The 23,613-nt window shown below is 62.6% G+C and overlaps 2 protein-coding genes across 7 annotated transcripts in view; one reads left to right on the forward strand and one right to left on the reverse strand.

Moving 5' to 3' along the window:
- The window catches only part of GNAZ (G protein subunit alpha z), a 35,809-nt gene extending 13,815 nt beyond the window's left edge, over window positions 1-21,994 (reverse strand). For both annotated transcript variants that reach the window (XM_072953028.1, XM_072953029.1), the window contains exons 1-2: window positions 21,829-21,994; window positions 3,504-4,667 (exon numbers count right to left, since the gene is read on the reverse strand). In XM_072953028.1, the coding sequence (XP_072809129.1) occupies window positions 3,504-4,226 (723 nt within the window). In that variant the 5' untranslated portion in view covers window positions 4,227-4,667; window positions 21,829-21,994. The remainder of the gene's footprint in view (window positions 1-3,503; window positions 4,668-21,828) is intronic.
- Window positions 1-23,613, forward strand: part of RSPH14 (radial spoke head 14 homolog) — a 53,811-nt gene that overhangs the window by 23,693 nt on the left and 6,505 nt on the right. The window lies entirely within an intron of this gene.

Raw genomic sequence — 23,613 nt, forward strand, 5'->3', positions numbered from 1 at the left:
ACCTCCAGGGGCCCTCCTGGACAAAGATGACCAGCTACTGTTGGATAAGCATTGGGGACACCAGGCCACCCACAGGGAGCCCCGCAGGAAGGCAAAGGGGGGACACCCTGAGACCTGTGCCTGCTTGGTCCCAGGAAGCATGAGGGTTCGCCGACAGGACGCTCGGCTGTGCTGGGTGTGAGTGTCCCCATCCTCAGCTCCTTGTGTTCTGGTATCACCTTGGCATCTGGCCCCAGCCGGGGCCTTGTACTCACAGCAGGCGCACAGCAGGTATACAGCAGGCCTGCTGACAGCCTCGCCAGGAAATAGCAGTGAGCTGCCGTGGGTGTACCCGTGAGAACACTGACAGCCTCGTCTGTCCCTTCTGAAGGACTTGCCACCATGCAGAGGCCGCGAATCCATCAGCAGGTCAGGGGGGCTGAGGCCAGGTGACAGGTTCCTAGTAGGGTGCTGGGGTCCTGCCTGCTGGGCACTGAAGGAGGGGGGCCAGCTGAACAGGGAGGCCACATGGGCCCTGAGGTGCACAGCCTCGTGGGGCTGTCACATGGGGTGGGCAGTCAGCCAGCGCACCTCTGCACCCACATGGGCCACAGCAAGCTCCTGCCTTTCTCTACTCCTGGCAGAGGCCTTTGGCCAGGTGGAGAAGGAAGTGGCGGCAGTGGGTGGGCGGGGCAGCCTGGCTCAGCCTCAGGCAGCAGGTGTGGCTCAGAGAGAGCCCAAGGCTGCATGAGTGAGCCCGTGACCTATGCCTCCACCAGTGACAGGGACACTGGGCATGGCTGCTCTAGAGGACACCAGGTGATGCATCCCTGGGCTAGGCTCTGGCCTTCTGTGCTGCCTGGGGCAGCCCTATGGCGGGATACTGGAGGCCCACCCAATTTTGGAGCCCCCAGTACCTGCAGGACTTCATGGGGGGATGGGGCCCCAGGTAGGATGGGACCCCATTAAATCCTTCCAAGACAAGGGCCTGGAATCGTCGCCAAGGCTGGGCATGGCTCCTGGGATCTGCTCGTGGCCACAGTCCACAGACACCCCGGAATCTGCCCCCTGCCCAGGTGCTGCCCAGCATGCGCTGCGGCCTCCACAGCCCTCTAGGCCCAGGAGCCCAGTGAGCCTGACGTCACCCTGGGCAACATGCTGACGCAGAAGCCAGCGGGTGCCCAGGGGTGGGGCTGGGGCTCCTCTGCCAGGCGTGGGGGGTGCTCTGCCAGCCCTCCCTCCCAGGAAGACGAGGCCTCAGCTGCCAAGTGGGTAGAAGAGCTCCAAGGAGCCGAGTCAAGAGCCGCCTGGCACTGGGCCCCAGGCCCCTTTGGTTTCTGCAAGAATCAGCCGGGCCTGCTCCTGGCTGCCTGGCCTCTGCCGGGGCCCTTCACTGGAGGGGGAGCAGCCCTGTCCCAGAGCCACGGCGGCACTTGCCTCGGGCAGGCAGGGGGAGGCAGGGGCACAGAGAGACGGGCTCTTCTTGGGCGGCCAGCCCACCTCGTGGCCTGCTGGCTGCAGGAGAAACAGACGGTATTGTCTGTCTGCAATGTTTGTTTTCCACCCCGAGTACTGCTGGTAGAGCATGAAAGGTCAGAACCACTTGGAATCCAGTGAATTTCCAGCCTCGCTCGAGTCATCAAGAATCTCCTTTTCTAGTGAACAACCACCGCCCCAGGCCTGCTGAGACCATGGTGGGCAGGTAGTGAAGGGGTTGGGGCACAGGCCTGGCTGCCGGCCCCTCCCTCTAGGAAAGGCCCTGCTGGCCCCAGGGCCTAGTAGCTTCCAGGGAGCATGGGCAGGCCTCACAGAGAAACCCATAGCCAGGCCGGCAGCTGCGGCCCCCGGGGACAGGGCAGGGGGACGCCAGAGATGCGAGGCCCTGTGAGGGCTGCCTATCCACCCAGTTGTCCACCCTACGTAGTGGGGCAGCCACTCATCTGCACACGATGGGAACCCGCCGCCTGTGATGAACAACGGTGATGGAGGGGAGTGCAGGCCCCAGGCTGGGGTCAGGAGGGTGACACCTGAGATGAAACCTGGAGGGTGGGCCAGGCTTGGCCCTGAGCAGCAGGGGCTGAGAGGGAGGGACAGGGTGGTCACACGCTTAAGGCCGGAGAGCATGGAGCACAAGGGAGCGAGACCAGAGCAGAGAGGAGAGAGCTCAGGAGGCGGGGCTGGCCGGGCAGAGCCAGGAGGGCCCCGGGCAGAAGGCCTGGCCTTGGGCCTGTCTTTGAGGACACTTGGGCCGTCTCCTGGTTGACAGGTTCAGGGCAGGGATGGTAGCCAAATCCCTCCATGAAACATGGGCCTGCCCATGAACATGGGAGCCCACCCAGCACCAAGGGAATTCACCACACCTGCCCTAGGAATGACAGAAGAGGCGGCCCTGAGATATAGGCCCCATGCAAGGACTCAGAGCACAGCCCCTTACAGACACCCTGTCTGTCCCCACGCCCCCCTCCCCCCGAGGATCAAAGGCCTCTTAAGGGCAGATTCTGGATCTTTGCTCAGTGACCCTTCCTGGCACAGACCCTCTGCTGTGGGGCATCCCTGTTGGGCTGAGCGGACTCCACCACCACCACTTCTGGGCGCCTGGGGAGACTGCAGCATGTCGTGCCCAGGGCCTTCTGCCTTGTCTGGGCCTGCAGTGCACTGCCCACCCTGTCTTTCCAGGGGCCCGACTCCCATTCTGGCCCAGCGGCTCCCCCGTGAGCACCCCCCACCCCGGCTCCACACTGGGCCAGGTTGCCCCTTGGCACTTCCACCATGCACATCCCTGGAGCCTCCCTGCCATGTGACCTGAGCCTCCAGCCCACGAGGTGGTTCTCAGCCTGGGCTGGGGGCCTGAGAGAACTGCCCCCTCACCCAACCACTGGAGGTTAAACCTCAGAAATGGTTCTTAACCCTGTGGCTGCCACACTCTCAGGACCTGGATCAGGTTGTGGGGCTGAGGCCATGGTTCCTGGCTGGTAGGAGCTGTGTGAGTTTACTGAGATGCCACACGGACCAGCAACTGGACGCCTGGCCTGGACCATGGCCTCCTTGGTCCTGCAGACCTGCCAACCTCCCTCCTGCCTCCAGCATTAGCTGCCATGCACCCAACCTCACCTGCCATGAAGCCCGTGTGGTGCCAGCTTCCTTTCCTCCCCAGCCAGCCCTCCCCACCCTCAGACAGCCAAGGGCCCCTCCTCTAGACTCAAGCAACATGCTCTTGGGTCTGGGGAGCAGGTCCTGCGCAGGAGAGAGCCGGCTCCCTGTGCCCTGTGAGCGCCAGCTGTGGGGTGTGCGGTCAGCTTGCGCGGCATTGAGGAGAGGCCACCTGGGCAGCAGGGCCTGCAAGAACAATGACAGCAGTGCTGTCTGCAGCCAGTGAGGGCGGCCCTGCCCATTGAGGGGAACTGGGCAGACGTCTGGACTACCCCGAGGTCCTCGCCGGAGCCGCCTGGCTCCCCTGGGACGGCGGCCGCTCCCACCCTGCCCGGCGAGGCAGCCACGGGCAGAGGAAAGCTGGGCCCACTCACCGTCTGGTTGTCCTCGTAGAGCTTCAGGTCGTAGCCACTAAGCTCCACGCAGAAGATGATGGCGGTGACGCCCTCGAAGCAGTGGATCCACTTTTTGCGCTCCGACCGCTGCCCGCCCACGTCCACCATCTTGAAGGTGAGCTCCTTGAAAGTGAACTTGTTCTCCACGATGCCCGTGGTCATGTCCCGGGAGCGCAGGATGTCCTCCACAGTGGGGACGTAGTCGGGCGCGGCGATGCGCTCCAGGTCGTTCAGGTAGTAGGCGGCGTTGTCCTCCAGGTGGTACTCGCTGGAGCGGCTGAAGCAGGCCTGCGCCCCGGGGTCGGCCCAGAGCCGTCGCATGACGCCCAGCAGCTCGGGCGTGATCTCGCCCTTGCTCTCGGCCGGGCCGGTCAGCGCGAACAGCTGCACCGCGTCGTAGGCGCGGTCGGGGTTGTGGAAGTCGATTTTGAGCGCTGCCAGAGCACGGATGATGCGGGTCAGTGAGTCGATGGCGTTGTAGACGATGAGTGGCCGGTACTCCTTGCAGGCCTCCAGATTGAAGCCGCCGCTGTGGATGATCTTCATCTGCTTCACGATGGTGCTCTTGCCCGAGTTGCTGGTGCCCAGCAGGAGCAGCTTGATCTCGCGGCGCTGCCGCTGGCTCTCCGAGCGCAGGTGGCGGTCGATGCGCCGGGATCGCCGTGCCGCCTCTTTCTCCTCTGAGCTTTGCCGACATCCCATGGTCCGGCAGCGGCGGGCCCAGAAGCGGAGAGCGGGATGGGCACCTCTCCTGGTGGACGCTGGGTGGGAGACGCTGAGACACGGGGTGGGGGCGCCCAGCAGACAGACGGATGGACAGCCCGGGGCCCTGGAGCACTCAACGTGGGTGGGGGGCTGAGGTCGTGCCCCGCTGCTGCAGCCCCTGCCCCGGCGCCTCCTCTCCAGCTGGCATGGCGCGTGTGCTGCGGGAGGCGGCCGAGCCCTCCCTCAGTGACACTCCACCTGCTGGGGTGGCCGCGGGGCCGGGTGCGCCACAGTCATCCCCAGTCCTCGCGGTGGTGGGAAGCCTCTGGTTGCCGGCTGCTGTGGCAATGCAGCCAAGCGCGGCTGGGGGGCCAGCAGCCAGTGCTGAGGTCGCGGGTGCTCCCTGTGGCCCCCCTGCCTCGGGCATCCGCCCTTCACCTGCCAACAAGAGAACAGCGTGAGCTTCCTCCCACCGCGGGCGGGGTGGGCAGGGGAGCTCTGGATGGCAGGAAGTGGCTTGGGGAACAATGAATCAGAGCCCTCCCCTCCGTGGTGCTCAAACCACAGCAAAACAAACACACCCGGCTGCCACCCCAGCCCTCCCACAGGCCAGTTGGCCTGAAGCCTGAGAGAGAGTGACCTGCACCACACCAGGCCCAGGGGTCCTCAGAGGGGGAGGGAGCCCGGGGCGCCACAACCCTGCCCTGCCCACCAGACCCAGCGACCTCACCCTCCCCAAGTCTCAGTCCCCCATCTGGTGGTGGTAAGGACTCCATATGGTGGTCCCGTGTCCTTTCCTGCAGCTGTTGGCGCTCTACTCACGTGTAGACAGTGGGGTCCCAGGCCAGGGTCAATGAGTGCTCCCAACCCTTATTGCCTCCCAGGAGCTGGGTCACCCTTGCTCTCTCTAGGGGAGGATGGCCGCCAGGTGTGGGTGGCCAGACAAGCCGGAGCACATCTGAGGGCACGGGAACCAGTGAGTCCAGGGCAAGGCAGGGGCGGCCCAGAGGCTCCCCGGTGCCAGGCCAAGTGCCCCCATCGTTAGTCAATAAGGCACAGCTGTGCTCACACCTGGCACAGGGCCCCAGACCCTGCTCTCTGCTGGCCTCGTGCATGCTCTTCCCAGGGCTCCCTGACCATCTACAGTAACTGGGCCAGGGCCCTTACCACCAGGGTAGCCCCAGAGCTCGGGCTCTGCCCCCTCGCCCAATCTCTGTCCCGACCTGGCTACCCTCTGCAGCCTCCTCATTCGAGCCACAGCCAGTGTTCACCTGTAATGCCCCTGTTCAGGCCTGAGGCCAACAGGCCCTGTATCTTGTCCATCTCTTGCCCCCCACCCCCTGCCATGGCCCTCCCCGCCGCCTTCGTGCCTGCCAGTCCCAGCGATCCCGCCTTGGAGCTGACCCTGAGCCTGTTCTCTCCCTGGGCCAAGGTCCCCACCCCCAGCTCCGTCTGCCCCTCAGAGGAACCTCAGTGTGCCCCACTGCTCTCAGGGTGGGGAGTCTCACCCCAGCTGTGTGGCTGGGCATGTGACTTCCCGTCTCCAAGCCTGTCCCTCTCTGGTCACAGCTCAGCCACAGCTGACTCCTGAGAGGAAAAGTGTCCAGCACAGAGCCCAGTACCCAACCAGTGCCCCTCATCCCCGACACCTGTGAGCTCCCCGTTCTGTCGCCTCAGCCTCCGCCCCTGCCCTGCCCTCTGCAGCGGCACCTGGTAACGTGGGTCCAGGCATGGCCAGCGCAGGGCCCGGCACAGAGCAGGCGCCCAGTGTGGGGAGGGGGGGGGTCAGCCTTGGGGATGTTGAGTGTCTCTCCCGCGTCTCTGCAGCCCCATGGCCTGAGGATGAGGGATGTACCAGGAACCCCTGGGGATGTGCTGCTGAGAGCAGTGATTAGATGGCTGACTGGTCGGTCAGCAGGGCCCCAGCGAGCAAGGCTGGTGATCATGCTGAACAGATGCCCTGTGGGGACCCCCAGCTGGGCACGGGGTGGGCGCTCTTGGAGCATGTGTTGTAGGATGATGTGAACACAACACAGGCAGAACACACAGGTCCCCTGCCACGTGTGTGCACCACGTGAGCAGAGGTCTGCAAAGTTATTCTCCAAGCAGCAGTGAGTTCTAGGCTGTGAAATTACGTGGGATTTGTGTATTTTACCATGTTTCTTATACTTTCTTCCGTGAACTGTGTCACAAGAAAGGTCTGCACACAGTCCCACCAGGAACTTGCCTCTCTGGTGGACGGTGAGTGCATGGGCCAGGGCACCAGGGGCTGCTCCCTGGTCCCTGTGACGACCTGGCACAGCCCCCACCAGTGGCCGCCCAGGGCTCCCGGGGCCCTCCTGCCTGAAGGTGATGCAGGCCAGACTGGGGGTGCCCCACATTGTCATGAACGTTTTTCTCAATTCTGTGTCTAAAAGGTCTGAGATACAGCCAGGCCCCTAGTGACCAATTCTCCATCAGCTGGCCAGTGACAGGGACAAAACTTGCCTCCTGCTCTTCAGGGCCCCCAGGGTCCCAGGCGCTGGGTCTCCCTGCAGTGACCTCCCTCTTGACCCCTCCTTGTTGGGATGCAGTCTAGCCTCGACAGGTGGCACTGCCTAGGGTCCAGGGGGCTGGTCCCGCCTCCGTGCAGGGCTGCACCTGGATGGCTGAGCTGTTGGCCACATCCTTACAGTGCTGCACATGACCGCATGGCCTCAGGGACTTCTTAAATCCAACGTGCCTCCCAGCCTGGGCCCGGGGAGCCCGCTGGGCAGCACAGGTTGTCCCCCGGATGGCTCGCTTGGCCACCCGGGGGTGCCCCTCGCCCCACTCCTGCACGGAACTCTGCCTGCTCTTCACGGGCTGGCTCACGCACGCCGCGTCCCCATCGGCGGGCACCAGGTCTCTCTCAACCACGTCCTCCCCTTCTCTGGTTTCTCCCACCAGCCTGGGACCTCCTCAAAAGCGGCAAGGCCCTTACCAAAACCACAGACAAAAAGTAACTTAAAATGCATCGAAGATCTAAAACTATACAACTCCTAGGAGAAAGCACAGGGCAAAAGCTGCCTGACGTGGGACTTGGCAGTGATTTCTTGGGTATGACACCAGGGGCACAGGCAGCAAAAGAAAAAACAAACTAGATTTCACAAAAATTCAAAAAGTTTGTGCATCAAAAAACAATATCATCAGGTAAAGAGGCCACTGACACCTGCCAACGTATACCCAACATGGAACGAACGTCTAGGATACACAGAGAGCTCCTGAAATTCAACAACAAAAACACAACCTGACTCAAAACTGGGCAAAGGACTTGAATGGGTGTTTCCCCAAACAAGAGACACGAACGGCCAATCAGCACAAGAAATGATGCTCAGCGTTATTATTAATCACCACAGAGCTGCAATCAAAATCACACTGAGATATCACCTCACACTCACAAGAACGGCTTTTATTTAAAAAAAAACAACAGAAAATAAAGAACACTGGTCAGACAAGAAGAAACTGGAACCCTTGTACGCTGCTAGTGGGGATGCAAAATGGTGCAGCTGCTGTGGAAAACAGTGTGGAGGTTCCTCAAAAAATTAAAGACAGATTCTACCACATGAGCCAGCAATTCCACTCCTGGGTTTATACCCAAAAGAACTGAAAGCAGGGTCTCAGAGATTTTTTTACACCTATGTTCATAACAGCATTAGTCACAATCACCAAGAGGCAGAAGCAACCCAAGTGTCCGTTGACAGATAAACGGACAAACAAAATGTGGTAAAGTCTCACAAGGGAACGTCGTTCAGCCTTAAAAAGGCAGGAGATTCTGACACCTGCCACAACACTGCTGAATGGGGATGTTATGCCAAGTGGAACAGGCCAGTCACAAAAGGACAAATCCTGGTGGTTCTGATTACACGAGGTCCCTAGAATTGTCCAATTCATAGAGACAGAAAGCAGAGCGGCGGCTCCCGGGGGCGGGGGCGGGGGCGGGGTGGCAGCTGCCGTTTAACGGATACAGAGTTTCAGTTTGAGGAGACGAAATTTTGGAGCTGCTCGTGGGGATGGCAGCACAGCAGTGTGAGTGTGGGTCATGCCCCTGAACTGCACCGTTTCAAAATGGTTAAAAAATGGTCAATTTTACGTTGTGTATTTTACCACCATACCCCCTAGAAAAAAAGTGGAGCTGGCCACGTGGTCCTTGGCCAGTGCAGTCATAGGGCAACGTGGCCGGGGGTGGCAAAGCGCGTTGGCTGGGTCTGAGAGCTGGACCGCCACCTGCACAGGGCAGCCACCAACAGTGACACCCCAGGTGGGCCCCTCAGTCAGAGGCACCCTCCTGCCGAGCACCAGAGCCAAGCAGAAGGCCCCACTAAGAACCCTCCCGACAGCTCCGCGGGCTCAGCCACATGCCTGGGGGTGCGAGCGTCCAGTGCTGTGGACTCGGCGCAGGACCGGGGCTGTGCACGGATGCAGGGAGGGAGGTCTGGGGCAGAGGGGCCTCAGGATGGTACACTCTCAGGCTCCTGCCGGTCCGACCTTTCTGGGTCTACTGTGCTTTCCCGGACCCCCAAGGCCTCCCCTAGCCAGCCCAGAGTCACCGGGCCAAGGGTGGGATGACCACCTCGTTCCCTGGCCAGTAACTGCTCACAGGTCCCCAGGGCTCAACACTCAGGACCCCCTACCACAGTGCGGCTGCGTCTGGCTGGAAATTACTGAGGAGTGGGTGAGGGAGGGGGGCAGGAAGGGGAGAGAGGGTGTGTCGTGGCTGGGCACAGACAGAGGAGGAGAGAGGCACAAAGCCAGAGGAGGGGGCACGCTGACGAGGAGGAGCCCCACCCCCGAAGCAGGCCTTATCTGTGACCGTGTGGCTGCCTGTGTGCCTGCCTGTGTGCCTGTGTGTTGTGGCCGGCCTGCGTGCAGACCGGTGCATGTGTCCGTGTGCAGGACTTAACACACGTGTGTGCACCCCTGTCTAGCTATGAGGCTGTGTGGGGGTCCGAGCACGTTATGTGAGTGTCTGTGTGCCCCTGTGTGTGGTGTGCAGGGAGTGGAGGTGCCCGTGGGCTGGAGGTGAGAGGGGCCAAGGGGAGAGCTGGGTCTCTCTCTCTCCCACAGTTACTTACTGGGCCAGCTGGTGGCGGGGGGGGGGGGGGGGACACTGCTAAGCCGAGCAAGGCCCTGTGAACTCCAGCCCTGACTTTGCTCTGAGCAGCCCCTCCTGCCCCCTGCCCCTGACATAGGAAGGGTGCCCAAGGCCAAGGTCACTTAAGGTGTCGCGCCCAAGCCGGGCTAAGCCAGAGGGTCTCCAAGGAGAGAAGACGGCTTATCAGCTTACTGGGCTAGAAGGCCGGACCTGGCGGGCGGGACACCCTCGTCACAGGCCCCTCCTCTTCCCTGGAGGGAGACACAGATGAGACAAGTGTCCAGCCCTCACTCTCCAGACTCTTCCCCGCCCCAAGGAAAGCCCGGTCCATGGGCCACCAGACAGAGGTGAGCTAGGGAGGGGGCCTTTGAGGCCCAAGCAGATGGCCAGCTGAGTGGAGGACAGGGGTGGTCCCCCGGGGCGGAGGGCAGCCAAGGTCACAGGGCCAGCAAGGCTGAGTGAGACCACACCTGGATGGCCAGAGTGCCGGCCCTGGAGCAGCGACCAGGGGTGTCGGAGGGCCTGGGCCTTTCCGGCCCCATGGAGCTGGGTGGGGCTGTGACTCAGCACCCGGGACCCTGTCCCACCCCCAGCTCAATGGGCTGCACCTGGCCCCTGCAGCTCTCTGTGCAGACCTGGCAGGGGGCCGGCCTGAGTCCCAGGGCCACGTCTCGCCTCGGCCGCTGACCTCCTGGGCCTGAACCCACCCAGGTCGCTTCCGTCTTACTCTGAAGAGTGTGTCTCTCTCCCCACACCCTGAAGCTGCCGGCCTTGGGTCAGCTCCCTCCAGAAAGCCTCTGCCCTCAGCCATCACCAATGACCAGTCTCCTCCCCTCTTCAGGAGCAACCATGTCCCTCTGTGAGTTGGAGTCTAGTGTCCTTCTCTGAGTGGATGTCTCTCAGGCAGCCTGTCCTGGCTTCATCCGCATGCATCACCCTCATAATCTGGTCACAGCCCCGGCCTGCAGACCCCGTGGGGATGTCCATGTGTCCCTGGACATCAGGGTGGCTGTGGGCTGGGCCTCAGGGAGGGCCCCTCCACGGGAGTTGAGCACTGTGGGGTTGGGGAGAGGGCTGGGCTGCTTCCTCGGGCCCCAGGAGTCTGCACCTCTGCTCGGTGAGCGGCTCTTGGCATCAGCCTCATGGGGCACCCAGAGCGGCCTTACAGATGGAGAAACTACATTTTGGGGAGGGGGCCACTTCCTCAGGGCTGCCTGCTGGGGGCCTACAGGGCTCAGCCCCACAGGACCCCCGACCACAACACAACCTGGTCCCTCCTGTCATTTACTCCATGGTTTTCTTTAAACCGACATGCTTTCACTCAGCTGTGTTTTAAAAGCAGCCTCACGCTTTTGCTTTGAACGGAGAGTCCGAGTCACAGTACAGACAGAAGGCACCAGAACAGGAGCTGGCGTCACTGCTGCGGCCAGGGTGCAGCCGGGGGGCTGGGGTGGGGGGCAGGGTGCAGCTGCAGGGTGGCCCTTGTTGAACGAGATTATGGCAGGGGGGAGTGGGGGGGCATGCAGGCACCAAACTGGGATTTTCTCCTTGAAGAAAAAGGATTGAGAGAAATAAGAAAGGATTACCTTCCTCAGGGGATGGCTGGTGCTGCTCCCAGCTGTGGCCTCAGGCCACCTCGATGTTCTGGTGCCATCCAGCCCCCAGGGATGCAAAACGGGGCCCCTCCCCACTGGACCCCCTGGGCCGTGGTGTCAGCAGGCACCTCTCTGCCTCACTCATGTCAGAGGCTGTCTCGTCTCCCGTCTCAGGAAAGTGCACCAGCCCCAACCTGCTTGGTCTCATCGGGGCTCCCAGACCTCGGCCTTCAGAGCTGAATGGGCAATCAATCGACCCCTGGGCCCTGTCTGATCATCACAGTGTGTCAGGCTCTGCTCTGGGCTTGGGAACACGGGAGTAGAGGGGTGAGTCTGTGCACCAAGGGGCTTGTGTTCTCGTGGGGAGACTAGTAGAGAGAAGCGCTGGGGAGAAGGGGGAGCAGGGAGGTGACGCTGGAGGAGACAGGACCACCAGTCACGCAGGGTAGGGGAAGGGGCATGGGCAGGGCAGGAGGCAGGCAGGGCAGGGACACCGGGGAGATGCTGCCCCAAGGGCTCGGGTGGGCAGTGGGGGGCCCAGCCTGGGGCAGTGTCCCTCCCGCGGTTCCTGAGGGAGCGGTCAGTGATGGCTGTCCTGGCAGGAGTCCAGAAACTGTGCCCCTGGGGACCCCCTTTTTCCCAGGGAGGTACCATTTGGGGCAGGAGGCCTGGATCCAGGTGGGATGCTAGACACAAGGGTTCCCTGCAAAAGCCACCCTCACACCCCACAGCTCATGGGCCTGGCCAGCATCACAAACGTTTGGACTAAAAAGCCACATCTTTCTCTCTGAGGAGATAAAAACCCCTGCTTGTCTTGGTGCCAATAACGCTGGAAGGGGGCAGGGATAGGCCACTTTCCCAGAGCTGCTCTCTGGGGAAGGCCGGCCTCCACAGCCCCTCCAGGTCCCAGGTCCCAGGTCCCAGAGCCCTGGCTGCATCTCCCACCCCCACGCCCTCAGTGTCCTGTCTGGCCCACTGGGCTGAAAATGACTGCTTGGAGGCCAGGCAAGAGCCTCTGCCCTGAGAGGGCCTCTGACCCCTGCAGCACCGTCTAGACTTGCGACCTGCCCCCTGTGACCTTGAGCTGAGTGTCCTTGAGCTGGGCAGGGGGACCGGACTTCACCCACGGCTCCTCCTGTCCTCACCACATCTGACCCTCTGCACCCCTTTCCTGGTGCCCCATGAAGATGTGCAGAACAGATGGTACCTGGTGCGTGGCTCCAAAGCTCCCAGCGCCCACTTTCGAGCATGTTGCTTCATATGACCTTGTCCAGGGACCCTCTGCAGGGGGTCCACTGTGGTCACACCAGCCCCGTGGAGGTCTCTACTGACCCACAGCCACTCCCGAGCCCCTGATGCGCCCCTGGGACTCCGGGACCTCTGTCTGTGCCCACGCCTCCTTCAAATGCCCCAGGGCATCTCACCGCCCCCACCCCTTGCCTTTGCCAAGGGGCAGGCTGAGCCCCCAGGACTCCAAACTCTGCGTGCCCCACTGTGATTCCATCACTCTCTGTCCTACCTCCTGTTCTAACTGAGGGCAAGGGTCCTCTTGAGCCCTCTTGCGCACCCCGCCTCTCACCCCTGCTCTTCCCTCCCAGGCAGCTCGTGCCCATCCAAAACACTGTCTTGACCACTTCACATCCTGCTGAAGATAAAACAGGAGCCTGGGCGGGGGAGGACCCTGCACCCCCAGTGCACCCCCCGCAGAGGGCCCAGGCAGCCCTCACTCTGAGGAAACCAGTACAGCCGGTCCCTCCCTGTGCCCTCATGCGGGAAACCCCACTTCCCTGCTCGCTGCCCCCGACTCTCCTGAAGGGGCTTTGTCCCCACCCTTGTTTGCCGCAGACCAGGCTCTACAACTCAAGCAGAGGGCCCCAGACCCCTTGTCCTCATGCTAAAAACCAACAAAAACCCAACCCTGCAGACCCTGCCTTCATTACAGACCAATTTCTAGGACCCATCAACTACCAGTCGCCGTCCATGCTGGGGCCACCAGCTGGCTGGCATGTTGGACGTGGCCTGAAGCAGGGGTCGTGAGAAGCGATGGCGCGAGCCGTGAGCACTTTATTTTACCTGAGGCACATGTGCACTTGTCTGCAGTCTCGGGGCTGAGGGGCAGGCTCCCTCTCTGGGGATGCTGTAGCCACCCCTGCCTCAACCACAGCAGACACCACCTGCGATGTCCAGGGGACGCACTGCCTGGCCGAGGGGGGCAAAGTGACCGGGACCATATCTGAGTCACCGGCTCCCTGTCCCCAACCTTAGAGTGGTCTTGCCTCGCCCTGACCGCAGCTTTTGCTGAGGCCTCCCAAAGCGCTGCTGACCTTCCATGGAAGCCCTCTGTACCGTGACGCAGTCACGTCCATGAGACAGCGGACACACGGCTCAGGGACAGACCCCACAGGAGTGCAGGGCGGTGCCCATGGGCAGGTTCCAGTGCCCGCCATCAAGAGTGCTTGGCCTGCCGGGGACACGGGCGTGTCTCTGCCATGAGCACGTCCGTCACTCAGCGTGCAGGGTGGTGGTGTGGGGTGCGGGGCTTCTGTGAGGCTGGCAAACAGCTGTGCATTTCCTACATCGAGACAGCTTCTGCAGACACTGGGGAAACAGCAGCCCAGGCACGTGGCACACCGCTAACAGGGGCTTGGGGACACACAACCGACTTGTGTGTGGGTTTTCTGCGTCCACCCCAAGCCCCCAGCCTGCCAGACCCTTAGCGCACCTCACCAGACGTGTGCCCCCTTCTCTTGCCTCCTCCTTGCTCCCTGCTCATTGTGGAGCCTGGGTCCCAGTGGATGGGCTTGGGGTGCAGTGTCCCAGCTGCAGGGCGGCCCCAACATACGGCTCAGCCCTGGCCAGGTAGCCTCCCAGCCTCAGGACTGATGACTATGACCGGGGAGGCCCTTCCCCTCAGCCCGCACTGTCCCTGGGCTCTGGACGCCCCTGGCCATATGTCCAGCCTTCCCGCCACAGCCGCCACGGCTGACCAGACGGGATGTGATAACATCGCCTGAGGAACACTGACTCAGGAGGAAACCAGGCCAGAGATTTCTGCAGGCCGGGAGTAAACAAATAAGTAAAACCCAAGGGGAAGGAGGCACTGACTGGGGAGCCTTGGGAGCCTGGCTCCAGGGTCCCAGAGCCAAGGGAACTGCAGACTTTCAGGCAGGCCCCTGGGCTGGGCGGAACTGAATTAACCACCCAAGTCTGTTACCTGCCATGTCTCACCTCTGCATGTGGCATCCCGTGACCCAACTCCCCACTCTGGCTGCCCCCAGGCTGGACCCTCTCTGGCAAAGGCTCCATGCTCCCCACCTCCCTGTCCTTCTCACGTGGCTGGTGGGCGTGGGTTCTTCCTTGCCCTTCTCACAGCCCTCCTCCCCAGACTCCTAAGTGCACGTAGGCCTGCAGGCTGTGGGGTCTGAGAGGCCAGTGCAGCTCAAAAGAAGAGCAGATGCCTGGCCCACTTGGGTTTGACGAAGGGCCCAGAACATGCGTGTTGTCAAGCACTGTGGGTCCTCCAGAGGCCAGTGGTCCCTGCCCTGGAAGCTGGCCCAGGGCACTCTCAGTGGCTGGCACTGGTCCTCCCCTCTGAGACAGGCCACCGCCAGGAGTGTCCAAGCCTACAGCAGCCTTGACCCTGTCTGGACAGGGTTCTCATCAAGGAAAGTCTATGACGGGGACTCTCAGGCATGTGACCAGTCGGGGGCACAAGCTGAGGAGAGCAGGAGGCAGGACGGGGCTGTGGAGGGGTGGGAACCAGGCAAAGATGTGGATTTAGCCACAGCAGGACCCATCCGGAGCGTGAATGAAACCAGGGCAGGGCCTCCCGGGCAGGAGTGTGTCCAGAAAAGGGCGGTTCTCTGGCCAAGGGTGCAGCGTGAGCCGTGAGCGGGCAACGGGAAAGGGAGCCTGGGGGCACCGGCACCAGCAGATGCCCCTCCCACTTCTTTTCTAACAAAGCCTGCACCCCGGTCAGGGCTGGGCCTGGCTGGCTTCAGGAGAGTCCTCAGTCTGGAGTCTGACCATTCACCCCAGCCCTCCTCTGGACCACCACAGTGACCTATCCACCTAGCGGCCAGGGGATCCTTGTAAAATCACAAGGCAGAGCGTCTCTTGTGCTCAAAGCCTTCCCACAGCCCACCAGCCATCTCAGTTGGGAGCCAGAGTCCAGGCCCTGTGGGGCCCCAGGGCTTTGTGGCAGCCCTGCCTCTCTGACCTGCCCCCTATGCTACCTCCACTCCCCACTCCTGACCCACCGGCCCCCTTGCTGTCCGTGAGCATTCGCAGGCTCTAAGCTCAGGGCCTTTGCACTGGCCATGCCCTCTGCCCGTAACACCCTTTGTCCAGAGAGCCACTCCATCCACCCCTCCAGTCGCTCAGAGGTCCCCTCCTTGGAGGCCCCCACGCTACTCACGACGCCCCAATTGCACACAGCTCTGCTGCTTTCTAACCAGCCGTGACTTGCCTACCGAGTTTCCCGCCTCATTGTGCTTACAGAACGCCGGCTCCATGGGGCAGGGGCTCCGCGGGGCAGGGGCTGGGGTCTGTTTGTCACTGATGTGTCCTACGGCCCCCAAGTACCTGGCAGGAAGCAGGTGCTGATAAATCCACCCCAGCCCTTTGTACTGAGGGAAGGAGGGGCCAACTTGGCGCAGGGAGGGGCCGCAGGGACTTCTGGGAAGCCTTCTAGCAAGGTCCTTGGCCTTCCCCCAGATGGACACAGTAGATGTGTGGCTGCCTCCTGCCTGGCCTGGACCGACCCTGACACCACCCTGCCTCGGCCCTCAGCCCAAGTGTTCCTCCATCTGGTAAGCCCATTAGGGCTGGGTTTTTGTGGCTGCCACCGAAAGCATGCCCCCAACCCCACCCTGAGGCCCCCTCACAAGCCCTGGCCCTTACCCTCGGCCTCCCCGCCAGCCCCAGACTTCCGTGCTGCTAACAGGACATTTCCCAAAGTCCTGGGCCGCCTGGAGCCTGGGGCAGTAGCGTACCCTTCTGACCAGTTCCCAGCAGCCACAGCGGCCGCACCCTCCACACTCCTCCACCCCAGCCCTCCAGCCTTCCATCTCTTGCCCCAGGGGAGCCCCAGAACAGCCAGTGACAAGACTAACACACCTGGAGACTGAGGCCACTTAGGGGCCGAGCCCAGTCAGGGCACAGGAGCAGAGATGGTGGGTGTGGCAAGGTCATGACGCTTCCCGGAGGTGGCAGGTGGTGCTGGGGGCACCAGGGTGGCCCTGTCAGAACCTCGGCACCCTCCTCCCTGCCGCGGGGGGTAGGGGCAGGGCGGGATGTGCATGCGTGCGTGGTGTTATCACAGAGGAAATCGATGCCTGGCACTGGCCCAGTGTTTAAGGGAAATGAACAGATTTTGGCCGAGGACAAAGAGAGTTTGATTAATCAGAAATTGGATAATGGAAGCAACACTCTAATTATTTTTCTTCCCAGCATTTTATCAAGAAATATGTTTGCACAGCATATCAGAGGTAACAGAGCGGGTGAGGGGGGCGACCATGCTGGAGGAAAGCCCAGCTTGGGGACAGAGCCACCGCACCCAGACGTGCTGATGAGGGCTGGATGGCAGGCCAGCTGTCCGCGTCCTGGTGGTCACACCATGGGGCCACAGGAAGCAAGAAGTGACAGGCATGCAGGCCACGTTTACGCCCCTTCAACAGCCGGTTCCTACGTCCCTGTGGAGGGCCAGGCTGGGCCCTGGGGGCCAGACTCTGAGTGGGCAACAGCAGGCGAAGGTCTTGACCTCACAGAGCATACATGCAGGTTCAGGAGAGAGCCAGTGAACAAGCACAAGTGAGACAGGCAGCAGTCCCCCGGGTGCGGGCAGGAAGGGGTACGAGACCTGGGTGGGTGTGGACATGGGTGCTCTCTGGACAGAGGGCCCGACGGGCCTTGGAATGCAAACAGAACCCAAAGGTCTGTGAGCCTCCTCCTGGACCCCCAAGGATGTGTGTGGACCCTGCCTGAGAGCCACCGGTGGGAGAAAGAGTAGCCGTGAGGAGCAGCCGGGCCCCCCCAGTGGGAAGGACCAGGTTTGCGGCAGCCGCAGGCCAGGGCAGCGGCCAGAACCTTGGAGCCGGCACCAGCGGCACGCGGGCATCCATGTAGCAGCTCCTGGACCCCTTCCCGGGACCCCGGCCAGAGTGAGGCCGGCACCTGCAGGAAGGGGGACGCCAGGCTGCTGAGAAGCCCTCAGGTTATCCTGGACACCTGCCCAGGGCCCAGGCTGGCCGCCACCCACTTGGGAGCCCCCGCCTCCCCAGTCCCTGTCTCCTCCACCGAGAGGAGAGGAGGAGGTAAAAATAGGCCCCTTCCTGGCGGAACTGGTTGTGGGAGGAGAACGCGATCCCACTGCCTCCCCGACCGCCTGTTCGCGGGCTTTGAGGAAGCTGCACACGCCGTCCACTCGCTGCCACCGTCCGCGGGGCAGCCCGCCCAGCGCTGGGGGTTCGGTGAGGCAGGCTCCCCCTCTGCCGCCGAGCTCCGCCCACCGCCCGCATGGCCAGAAGATTCTGGTCAGCGGCTGCTGGAAGGAACGCTGGGCTCGATGGTTTGGAAGGCCCTCCCCGCACTGCAGATTTTAACAGCTTCACTCCTTAGCACTTTCTGATGGATTCTCTGGGGACATCTCTTTTTAAAAGAGAGTTATACCTTAATTTAGAAGCAAATAACTCAAAACTCTGTGATGTGGCAGGTTCCTTTGGAAAGAGACGAACTCAAGGAAGCCATTGTGTGTGGGGTCGCCCGCCACGCGCCTGGCTCCTGCCAACAGGCTGCCCAGCGCTCCACCGTCCAGCTGTGACTCCTGCCTGAGGGCCCGAGGCTGCGGGGGGTGGGGCATGGACGGCGGGAAGAAGCGCCACTCGCAGGGACCAGGGTGAGGCCTGTGGCTGGTGCTGACCAGACAAAGTGGCCCCAAGTGCCCAACACAGCCCCCTGCCCACGGGAGGCAAGTGAAGAGCAGAGCAGGCTCTGGCCGGAGCACTGTCCTGGCAGCCTCCATGACCGGGCTTACGGGCCCCACGCCCAGCCTGATGCTCTGCTGTCGCTGTCCTGAAATGCTTAATAACTTTTAACAAGGACCTCATGAATTGTGGGGTCCTGCCCATGCATCTTGGTCCCCACACAGGGGACCCACCCTCTAGGAACGCCCTCCTGTGTGGCTGGCTGTGTCTCAGCTCAGCTCTGAGCAGTGGGGCCCAAGGCTTGGCCCAGCCCCTTCTGGTCTCACCTACTCTTGATCCCCGAGTGACCTCACTGCTCTCTGGCTCCCCTCATCCCGGGTGTAAGGTCTCCAGGTTCCCAGCTCCAGCCTGGCGCTCTAGCCTGGCTCTCCACTCTGACCACTACGTGTGCACATGTCCACTGGGTCTAACCCAACTCCCCGCTTCTCACAATGAGTCTTCCTTCTCAGCCAAGGCCAACTCCGTCCTTCCAGAGCTGTCCTCACCTCTTCTCCACCAGCAGGTCCCCTTTAAACTAAATCCTGCATCCAAACACTTATCACTACCACTCCCGCTCCCACCCCACTGAGTCAGCAGCCCTTCCCCCCAAATGCTGCAGCAACCCCTGGTGGACTCTGGTCTTGCCCCCATACCCCCCGGCCAGCCAGGTCTTTTAAAAGTGTGATCCTATCTGACCTTCTCCATGATTCAACTGCCCCCCTCTGGCTCCAGCCATCTGGCCTTCTGGTGGTGGTGGGGCCTCCAGCAGCAAAAATACACTGGCCTCAGGGTCTTTGCACCTGCTACCACCCCCTCACTGTGCTCTTCCCTGTTGTTCACACAACTCGCCCATCACCTCTCCACCGTGCTGCGCCAACAGCCCCTCTACACAGAGGACCCCCCACCAACCGCTTTAGTTCTCTTCCCAGCACCTGTCGTACCTGGCACTCAGTTACCTGGGTGAGTGCCACGAGAGCAGACAGGGTGTCCGTCCTGCTCCCCGCCATGACTCTGTGCCCCGAGCACGTGGCAGGTGCTGGTAAATATCAGCGGAAGGAAATGAATGATGAGCAAATGAGAGAGGTTCCTTCCCTCAGCTCCTCCCTCAAGCCCGAGAACCCATCAGGCTAGGCGGCCCCTGTGAGTTGGTCCCTGTCAGTTCACTCCCAGGAAGCGCCTCTCCCACCAGCATGAACATAGGGAGGACTCATGTGGGGACAGGCAGGAGACTCCTGGCTCTGTTTATGGTGAGGACAAGGAGGCTCAGGAAGGGTGTGGCTGGACCAGGGGTGCGGGACTAGGCTTTACCCACGTCTTCCGCTGCCTCCGCGGGGGCTCCCCCGACCCCGGGTCTGCACAAGCTGTCAGGCTACCACTCTGGGCTCCCGCCAGGGCGGATCCTCTATGTCTGCCCTGTGCCTCTGTCCACTTCCCTGTGGCCTCCTTCCTGCCAACCACAGGGTGTAAGGCCTGCCCCTGGGGCTCATTTACCCCAGGTTTCCTTCCTGGGGACTGCAGTGTGCTAATCTGCCTCCTCCAGAGTTCCTGCAATTCTGGAGAATGCCCTACAGCCACATGGCATTTCGGGTCTTCCGAGGGCTAGCACAGGGCAGGCAGGGCTGCCCAGGCCTCATGTCCAAGGTGGAAGGTGTGGCACAGGGTCCCTGAAGGTGCACATGAGTCAACCACATGGCTGGGTCGAGGCTGCTGGGGCCACACCCTAAGCCTTCCCTGACATTTGTCCATCCATCCTACTGGCTTTCCCCAGGGACCCTGGGCAACCTGGCCAAGTCCATCTCGTTACCCAGGAGTCCCTGGAATTGCCCTAGGAGATTCGGAGATCCAGACAAGGTGCTTTTCTTCCTGGGACTCCAGGAGATAGGAGCTGAGAAGCTGGGGACAGAGCAGGGAATTCATTCCCTGTGTCCCAAATCTGGAGTCTCATGCAGGCCCCCAGAAAGGGGCCGTGCGACAGCACAGAGTGAGGCAGCTCCGTCACATGGGCACAGATCGCATCCCTTGAGGGGAGGCAGGTGGCCCTGCTCTTCCTGCAGCCACCTGGGTCTCAGCCAAAAGTGGGGACAGGTCAGGGAGGGGGCATGCTACACAGATGAGTGACAAACAGTCCCTTCTGAGGGAGGGCAAAAACATCCCCAGGAGCGGGCAGGCGGGCAGGTCTAGGGCAGCAGGCGACACTGGCCTTCTGATGGGGAGGAACTGTCTTATTTACCTCCTGGCTCGGAAAATCAGCATCTGGCAGAGGAAGGCACGAGAGCTCTAAGCCACATGCCCATGTCTCATCATGCTTGGAGCACATCACCACACCTGGGCAAGGCCAGGCCCTCCCAGGCCACCTGCCCCTTCACGGGACTCCCACGTCTCCACAGTTACTGCTCACACACGTGCACACCCCAAAGGGACAGAGTCGCCAGCTCAACACTGTCCTCCGTGCTGGCTAGGAAGAGGGGCCAGGGGTTGGTTGGCCAGTACCTCAGCCCTGCCTGAAAGGGTGGTCCTAGGTTTCGAGCAGCCCCGAGGTCTTCCCAGCTCTTCCCCAGGCCCACCCAATCCTGGGTCACAGAGCTGCTCCCTGGTACAGGCGAGGAAACTGCGGCCTCCCCTGAAGCAACCATAGCTGACCAGTGCTGGGCCGTCAGGCCCCTCAGCAACCCCAGCCCAGGCAGCCCCATGACCATTCCCAAACACACCCTGTTCTCCTGCCAGACCTGACTGCCCGAGCGCCCTCTCTGGGCCTCCGTCCATGTACTCCCCTCTGCCCACAATGCTCACCCCAACTGTGCCCATGTCCTTCAAGCTCCAGTTCAAATGTCACTTTGCCCACAGGCTCGTCTGACCCTGGCCCTCATCACCTCTCTGTGGCCCCTCCCAAGGCCCGGCACCCACACTCAGAGCTGGGTCCTCTGGGTGGAGATGCTTCTCCCCTGTGGGGCAGTGAGTCAGTCCCGGGAGGGCAGGGCCAGTCCACTCCCACCCCAGCACCAGGCCCTGGGGAGTAAATGCTCAGTAAACATTGGCTTAATTGAATTTGGCCAAGGAGCCTCCTCCAGACTGAGCAGAGGGCAGAGGGACTCGATCCCTAGGGCAGGGAGATCACTTGGGCAGAAAGGAGCGGGTCAGAAGCCAGGCTGCCTCCGCAGGCCAGCAGACGTCCCTACCAGGCGGGTCCCTCCATCCTGAGACGCAAACTCCAGGGAAGCCTGGTCTGGGCGCTGCCTTCCCATCCTTTTCTCTCTTGTAGCAGGGAACCCCAGATCTCGGCCTGGGCGGATTCCTGCCACCTGCCACCACCGCCCAGAGAGGCTCAGAGCCGGTCCCCAGCAGGATACCGAGCCCCGGCCCAAGCCCTCGCACCCCTCCCCCCAACCCCACCGCCTTTTAAGGGAAAAAATATCCAGCCAGGAACAGATCACAATCGCAGCGGGTCGATACTCCTCTCTCGCTCTATATGCCTGCTAGGAACCTGCTCGCTGCAAGAGCGATGACCGAAAACTGCGAGCCGTGCGTCCCCAGGCCCAGGCCTCCGGGGCCCTCGCCTCCGTTTCAGCCAAGGCCACGCGCCGGCGCTCCCGCCTACCCCCGGGAGGGAGACCCCGCCGGGCCGCCGCTCCCGCAAGTCGCCCGGCCCGGCCCCGCACCAGCGGCTGCTCGGGGTCCCTGCCCACCTACCCGGGCTCGGGCGCCCCTCCCAGCACCTGCCGGCCAGCGGCGTTCCTGTCCACCGCGCGGGCACCCTCGCCGCGCAGCCCCCACCCGGCCCGCATCCCTGTTGCCCAGCCCGGCGCCCCCCGCCCTGGTGGGGCCCCAGCACAAAGGCCCGGGCCGGGCCCACTGCGGGTGGGTGGGCGCCCCAGCCGCACCCCCGGCCCGCAGGTCTGCCGCGCGTCCCGGCCGCGGGGCCGCTCACTCACCTCCGGACCGCGGCGCGGTGCGTGGCCGAGCTGCTCCGGTGGCGCGGCGTGGGGCGGGGCGGGGCGGCGAGCGCGGGCCGCGGCGCCCTCGTTCCGCACGACGCGGGCGGCGGCGCCCGCGCGGGGACGTGACCGGGCCGCGGGCGGCGCACACGCTCCGCCGGCCTGGCTCCCTCCGCCCGCTCTCCCGCGCCGGCAGGGGGCGGAGCCGCGAGCGCAGCGCGTTGCCGGGCCAACCGCGGGCGGGGAGCCGCGCGCCCGCCGGAGTCCACGCGCCGGGCGCCACCGCCCCGCCACGAGCGCCGGCCCGCCGCCCATTGGGAGCGAGCGGCTGACGGACGCGCCCGCAGCCCAATGGCGCCGGGCGGGGGCGGGGCCGGGGCACCGGGCGAGCCGCAGTCCCGCACTCGTTGCCCGCGCTGCCCGCATTGCCGGAGCCGGGGTCCACGAGATCCCGCTACCCCGGGCTGGGTCTCTCATCGCGCAGGACAGCGGGCGGAGAGCGGCGAATGGCCTTGGCCCCGCCCGCCTCCCCCCGCCCCAGTTCGAACCCAGTCTGCCCTTTCTGAGCTCCGCGACCTTGGACAGCTGACTGGCCTCTCTGAGCCTGTTTGCAAAGTGAGGCTAGTGACACCTGCTTCCCTGAGTTGTCACGACAGTCGGCTAGGACGCGAGAAAAGGCTGTGCAAACCCTAAAGGTTTACGCCGGTGACGTTTTGCAGCGATAGGAGGGGGCATTAGTCCTTGCCGCTCCAGCCCACAGCATGTAGGGGCTCTTCAGAGTCCCTGGCAGTCCCGGCCACGAAAGGTTGCCTTGGATGGGAGGGCAGGAGAGGGGCCCAGGAGTGGTCCCCTAGACCATAGAGGTGGGAGGGAGCCAGCTCATTTGCGACCAGGGCCCCATTGGCACCTGTGGGAAGCTCACAGAAGGCGTCTGTGCTCAGCAAAATGTACCCTAGGGCGGTCTGCCAACTTCTGCTTTCAGTTTCAGGGGGAGCCCATCTGTGGGCCTCAGAGCCAGGAGCCCCTCACTCCGGTGCTTAAAAGATTCAGGCCAGAGCCAAGACATTAGTGCCACTGTCCTTTCCATCATGGTACCTGGAAGCTCTGTGCATCCTAGAGCATCCAGGGAAATGCAGATGCTCCCAGCTAGCCCTTCCTTGTTGCCTTGCACCTCCATGGTCCTATTACAAGGATCACTTGCGGGCAGAAGCACTGAAACTGAGCGTGGGCAGAGGAAGATGAGGTGGTGGCCCTAGACCAGGTCTGCGGTAGAAGGCAGGGGCTTGGGACCAGCTCCTGACAGCTGGATGCTGTGGCATCTCAACGTCCTCCCCTAACCCCTCTGGGAGTGTTTCCTCTGGAGACCATTGCACTACATCCCCCAGCGACGTGGCCCACCTCTGTAAACAGAGATGGGACAGATTTGGTGACAGGCATCTTGGAGCGAAGCTAGACTAGTTCCAGCACGTGTTCGCTGGAGGTGGCCAACCACTGGGGGCTCCTCTGTGTGCCCATCCTCTTCACCACCAGGGTGGGTCAGGCCATGATAGCAGGAAGGTAGCAGGCACAGGCTCTGCCTTGGGGTGGATCAGAGGTGAGAGGGGTCCGGGGTGAAGCACAGGCCTGGCTCTGCTGGCCCCACCTGTGTACCCTTGGGGGAGTTATTTCACCTGAATGAGACTTAGTTTCCTCTTCTATCAAAAGGGGACACGAATACACGCTCCCCAGAGGGTCATCCTAAGGGGAGAGGTACGTTAGCACATATTCAGAGATGTGGGAGGC

The sequence above is a fragment of the Vicugna pacos genome, chromosome 32 (genome assembly GCF_048564905.1).
Source record: "Vicugna pacos chromosome 32, VicPac4, whole genome shotgun sequence".
Classification (NCBI taxonomy): domain Eukaryota; kingdom Metazoa; phylum Chordata; class Mammalia; order Artiodactyla; family Camelidae; genus Vicugna; species Vicugna pacos.